This window comes from Zootoca vivipara, chromosome 12 (genome assembly GCF_965207765.1).
Source record: "Zootoca vivipara chromosome 12, rZooViv2.hap1.1, whole genome shotgun sequence".
NCBI classification, from domain to species: Eukaryota; Metazoa; Chordata; class Lepidosauria; order Squamata; family Lacertidae; genus Zootoca; species Zootoca vivipara.
The window spans coordinates 4,937,315-4,943,314 of NC_142595.1; the positions used below are offsets into that span (position 1 = coordinate 4,937,315).

General features: G+C 43.6%; 1 protein-coding gene across 2 annotated transcripts in view; it reads right to left on the bottom strand.

The window, feature by feature from the left end:
- Window positions 1-4,288, bottom strand: part of INO80C (INO80 complex subunit C) — a 30,584-nt gene extending 26,296 nt beyond the window's left edge. Inside the window, exon 1 of one of the 2 annotated variants that reach the window (XM_060282197.2) lies at window positions 4,008-4,288. In XM_060282197.2, the coding sequence (XP_060138180.2) occupies window positions 4,008-4,226 (219 nt within the window). In that variant the 5' untranslated portion in view covers window positions 4,227-4,288. Of the gene's footprint in view, window positions 1-3,957 lie in introns of both variants that reach the window. The other variant, XM_035134303.3, reaches the window with a different exon arrangement.
- Window positions 4,289-6,000: the final 1,712 nt, after the last annotated feature.

A 6,000-nucleotide genomic window follows, 5' to 3' on the forward strand; every position in this document is an offset into this window, starting at 1 on the left:
TCTCAAGCAAGCTCTATAAATGGTGTGTGTGTGTGTGTGTGCATGCAACATTTTGAAAGGCTCAAGTGTACTAACAAAGATGGTAACATTTCCATTAAGCTCCTGGAGGAAACAGATGTGGTCAATTTGTGACACAGGAAGCTTCACTGCACTGGCAGGGCTCTCTTGGCCTCCTCTTAAGTATATAGCTGAACTTTGGAAAACTTTTGTTTCATTGCACAACACTTGGCTGAACTTTATTTATTTATTTATACAAGTGATGTTCACGGTTTTAGAAGGGTTATCTTAGGTCATGTTCAAGGCATGCTGAAGAATATGTTTATTACAGCAAATTTTTTAACATCCACAACCTGGAAATTCCCAAACCTCTAGCACAGAAACAGTGGTTGCATAATTATGGAGTTTTGGCTATGCACTCAGCCCTGTTCAGGAGTCAACAGAGAAAGCGCCCAGGCTCTTCTAGTCATTTTTGTATGGGCGGCATTGCAATTGAAACCCAAGAATGTGGTCAGATACTGTACAGTACTTGATTCTGTTTGCCCTACTCCAAACAATGTCCATCTTGGCTAGTACAGTGGAACCTCGGTTTATGAACACCTCGGTTTACGAATTTTCGGTTTACGAATGCCGTGGACCCATCTGGAACGGATTAATTCACATTCCATTACTTTCAATGGGAAAGTTCGCTTCAGTTTATCAACGCTTCAGTTTATGAACAGACTTCCTGAACCAATTACACGCATGCTTCGGGTTAAGTACGCTTCAGTTTAAGTACTCCGCGGACCATCTGGAACAGATTAATCCACTTTCCATTACTTTCAATGGGAAAGTTCTCTTCAGTTTATGAACGCTTCAGTTTATGAACAGACTTCCGGAACCAACTGTGTTCATAAACCGAGGTACCACTGTATATATTCTGGGAGAAAATGCTGGCCTGCTTTCTGCAGTTCTTTATTCCACAACCTGGTGCTCTCCAGATATTTTGGACAATCCCCGTCATCCCTGACCATTGGCCATGCTGGCTGGAGTTTATAGGAGTTGTAGTCCAAAACTTCTAGAGAGGACAAGGTGCTGCTGCTGCAAAAACAACAGCAACCATGTTTCCTTAGAAGAGGGCATTGTTCTAGTTCAGGCTTCCTCAAACTCGGCCCTCCAGATGTTTTGAGACTACAATTCCCATCACCCCTGACCACTGGTCCTGCTAGCTAGGGATCTGGAGGGCCAGGTTTGAGGAAGCCTATTCTAGTTTGTCCGAAAGAAGCAAATCTAGAATCTTGAGAATCTGAGGCTTTTTACACTTCGGGAAATAAAAATAAAGCCCTCCTCCTCCCCTTTTAAATCCCTAAAGCAACATAATGGGGGAAGTTCTATAATCTGTTCTTGTTTGGTTCCAAGGCAGGGGTAATCCAAATGCAAAGTAAATAGGAAGCAGTTCTTTGCAATTTGCCAGGACAGCCTTTTTCAAACGGAATATGCAACAAATCCTCTTTGGGGCAGAAGACTGTTCATTTTTAGATTACATTCCTATTTATAAAGTTATTGCTGCCTTCTTTGTTCAGAAATCTGTAACACGCAACAACTTAATCCAGGAGCTGATAAGAGAGACAGATCTTTAACAGTTTCTACAAAAAAGAATTGAAGCAGGTGGAGTTTATACGATGCAATCTTGAAACAGATGTCTGGAGGCAGTTTGGGGCTAGATGTGGGCAAACAAACTGAAGCTTAATCCAGATAAACTGGATGTGTTCTGGGCTGGGAAAACTGCTGGTATGAATGGATATTTGTCTCTGGTTCTTGGTGGGATTGCATTCTCCCTGAGGAGATGGGTACACAATCTGGGAAGCTTCCTGGACTCAGTGTTGTCCATAGATGTGCAGGCCATATAGGTGGCCAGGAGCACTTTTTACCCACTCAGTTGCAGCTGGCAAGTCAGCCTATCTGAGGAAAACTTGTGAGATGTTTGATTAAACCCAGACTAAATTATTCTAACTCCCTTCTTACACATGGCCCCATCATTGCCAGCCTTCAAGTGGTCCATGGACACTTATTTCAGTCTGTCTTTAGCAAATTGTAATACACTGTTGTGGTTCTAAAAAATTATTGCTCCCGTTTTTTATTAGTTGGGTTGAGGGATTATTTTATTGTTTGTAACGTTTTGTAAATATGCGGGTGGCTCTGTGGGTTAAAGCACAGAGCCGAGGGCTTGCCGACCAGAAGGTGGCTGGTTCAAATCCCTGCGACGGGGTGAGCTCCCATTGCTCGGTCCCAGCTCCTGCCAACCTAGCAGTTCGAAAGCACGTCAAAGTGCAATTAGATAAATAGGGATCTGCCCTACATTGTGAAGACAGATGCAAATAATTTGTTAGCATCTCTGCAATCTCCTCATTCTCCTTTAGCACATATTTCACGCCATTGTCATCTAACGGTCCCATTGCCTCATTAGATTATCTCCTGCCACTAAAGAACTTCTTGCTGGTGGTCTTAATGTTTTGAGCAATGTGCTTTGGGCACTTTCATGGATTGACTGAGGTGGTGCAATAGAATGTAATATTTAAAAACATGACAGAAAGGTAGTTGAAAAATGGAGATTTGGGGAAGAGTGCAGAGCAAACCACTAAGACAGTTTCTTTCCAGTCAATATAGGAAACAGGCGATTATTTGACTGCAAGCTTCTAGCTCACTATGAGAATAGTAGAATTGTACCAGATCTCTTCAGTACAGTGGAACCTCTACTCACGACCACAATCCGTTCGGAGGCCCGTCCCTATGGCAAAACGGGTCACTGGTAGAAGCGCCGTTGTGCGCAGGCACATTTGGCAGTAGCCGCTTCTGCGCGTGCACGAATCGCAGGAAACCCGGTGTTTGCCGCAGTCGTGACTTGGAACAGGCCTAAGTAGAGCGGGACGTAGGTAGTGGTTCTACAGTATTCCCTAATTGGGTGTATGGTTTCTTTGTTCAATCCCAAGGTAGTCAAAAACCATTTTGTGTGGGGGTTCCGTTCCTGGCCCCTGCACGAATCACTTCTGGTTTCAGTGCCATACGCATGTGCATTGTTCGGACACGTGTTAATTGGTTGTTGCCTGTACTTGCATGCAACACAGATATGCTTGCATTTCCTCAGGGGTCGGTAGATGCATATTCAATGCTTACACCCAAAGCCAACAAAACTGAGCAAATCTCACCCATATTTACACACACAATACAATCCAAATCTCGCAAAAAACACTTGCTGCTGTTGCCCTAATTTTTGAACGACAAACATTCCCATTTTCTGTTCAATGTCACAAGTTGGAAGTATATCTGCAGAAATATACACATAACTGTACTATAATAATAGCCATTATGCCACTCAACAAGGATTAAAAGTCAGATACGTATCTTCATAAACATACTCAGAACTGTGTTGTGATAATAGTGAATGATAATGCCACTTACAAGAAATAAAACCATTTGTTTCATTCCAGCTATGGCAGCAATGTGTTGAATACAACACAAGGAGGATTTCAAACTCTCTTGAAACTTTCAGGCGCCTTTATCTCCACTTCCTCACACACGGAAAACTTGCTACTATTTTTTTTCTTGATTTTATTGTTTTGTCTTTTTTAAACTGCTTTGATTTTTTTTTAAAACAACAACAACACACCAAGCAGTGTATGGAATTTACGAAATAATAATAATAAAAAACTTCCACTCCCAAATTTTATGCACATTCGCCCGGAAGCAAAACCCACTGAATTCAACAGTGTTTTACCACCAAAGAGGACTGCAGAACACATGGAAAGTTTGGAAATAAATGGAGAGGAAGTGCACTGCATCATTTGAGAAATATACGTAAATATATATACGACTCTAATGCTATCGTACGTTCCAAGAGGGGGCGGGGAAAGAGGCGTGTCTCCTCCTCCACCCCTCCCTTTCGGGCGCAAACCCGCGCAGGCGCACTTCCGCGCCCAGTACCTGAGGGCAGCTCACGCTTCCGCCAACGGCCGCTAGTCGCTTCTTCTTACCGGAGCTGCCGTTCCCAGGGCTGGAGGGGCGCTTCTTGCCGCGCGGTGCGGCGGCTCCTGCCCCTGGCCCAGGAGGGGCGGCCGGAGAGGGCGCAGGGGGCGTCGGGGCGGCCGGCGGGGAGGAAGCGGCAGCGGGCGCCGGAGCCGCCATTGCGGCGAACGCCTCCTCAGGATGAGCTTCCTCTCCCCGCTGCGTTGCGCTGTTCGCCGTTGGCGCATGCGCACCGCGGCCGAGGGCGCCGCCTGGTTGGTTCGCCGTTCGGCGCGTGTATTACTTAATTTGCTGTTTCTGATATTGTTTACTTCCTTCTGTACATATTCAAAGAGGCTCACAAACAACTGATAGCAACATTAAAAAAACCCCGTAACAATTCAAATACCTCAAAACATTAAAGTACTTTGATCCATTTCTGAGGCTTTTCTCTGGGAAGATAAAGCAAGCAGGCACTTTTTACCTGTGGCACCCAAAATCTAGATTCATATCCCAAGAGCGGCATGTCTGGCTCACTTACCGGTAATAATTGTAATTTCGTAATATTTATTTATTTAAAAGCAGCGGCTGCCCATGTTACATATTGTTAGTTTGCATGTATGGGAACCTGTGTTACGTGTGGATGTAACAATTTATGTTCTAGTTTATGAATTGCTTCTTTGTGATTTACGTATTAGCTGACCTTCTATCCCAGTAGGGACGGCTTCTTGCTGAATCATCAGTTTCTTTAAAGCAACAGGTTACCATAATTCACTAATATAAGCATATTCCAGGATTTATAGGGAATTACATTATTACCTTAATACCCAGAAAGACGCCCAAGGAGAGGAGGCTGAAGGGTCTTCAAAAAAGGGTGAGAGGCTGCAAGATCTGAAAGCAAAGGGGTGGCATAACTGGGCTCTTGAGCCCCACAGGGGTGCCACAGAAAGAATGTAGTTTGGTCAGGGGAGCCACGGACTCAAAAAGGTTGAAAACCTCTGTCTGAAACCAAACTTGCTTCGGAAAGAGGCAACTAAACAGTGCCTCTCCAGCTGATCAACAAAAAGATTGCCAAACATTATGAATCTCATGATTAACCTATTTAATTTAGGAACATGGCTTGTGCAATTTTCATAGTAGCAAAGGCAATTTAGTTTTTTAATCAAAGTTTTCTTTTAAAGTCCAGCAGGAGTTCAGTGAAATAGTCAATTGCTGAATAAAATAAAATGCTTACTATATTTTACATGTGGACTTCAAAGATAGAAACACTAAGTTCTCAGCTTTACGGGTCATCAAGCCAACTCCCTAGAGTCCTGCCATTTTGTGGCTTAATCCCCCCCTCCACACGCATTGTACAGTACCAGTGCAATCCTATGTCTACTCAGGAGCAAGCCCTATAGAGTTCAGATGGTCTTACTACCGGGTAAGTGCACGTAGGATTGCAGCCATAGACACTTCAATTAGTTAGCAAAGCGCATAGAGAGACTCCCGTGATTTGCATTTATTATCTATATTGCTGCAAGCACTGAAGTGCTTTGGTTCAAATATGACAGTATCTTTAAAAACAAGTATTTGAAGTTGTTTTACAGAGTAAGTTACAGAAGACTAATAATGTTTTTTAGTCTTACTCTCTCATTAAATGCAGTCTTTCAGCTGTTAGCATTCAAAGTACCACCCTCTGGGCTGTTGGTATTAAAAAATAAAAAAGGATTACCTAGTAGAAACTGTGCTGTATTTTGACTGTATTTTTAACATTGCCAACACTATAAAAATGGGAAAATAAAGACGACGGGGTGAGCTCCCGTTGCTCAGTCCCAGCTCCTGCCAACCTAGAAGTTCGAAAGCACATCAAAGTGCAAGTAGATAAATAGGGACCGCTCCGGCGGGAAGGTAAATGGCATTTTCGTGTGCTGCTCTGGTTTCGTTCCATTGCGCCAAAAGTGGCTTAGTCATGCTGGCTACATGACCCGGAAAAACTGTCTGCAGACAAATGTCAGCTCCCTCAGCCAGTAAAGCAAGATG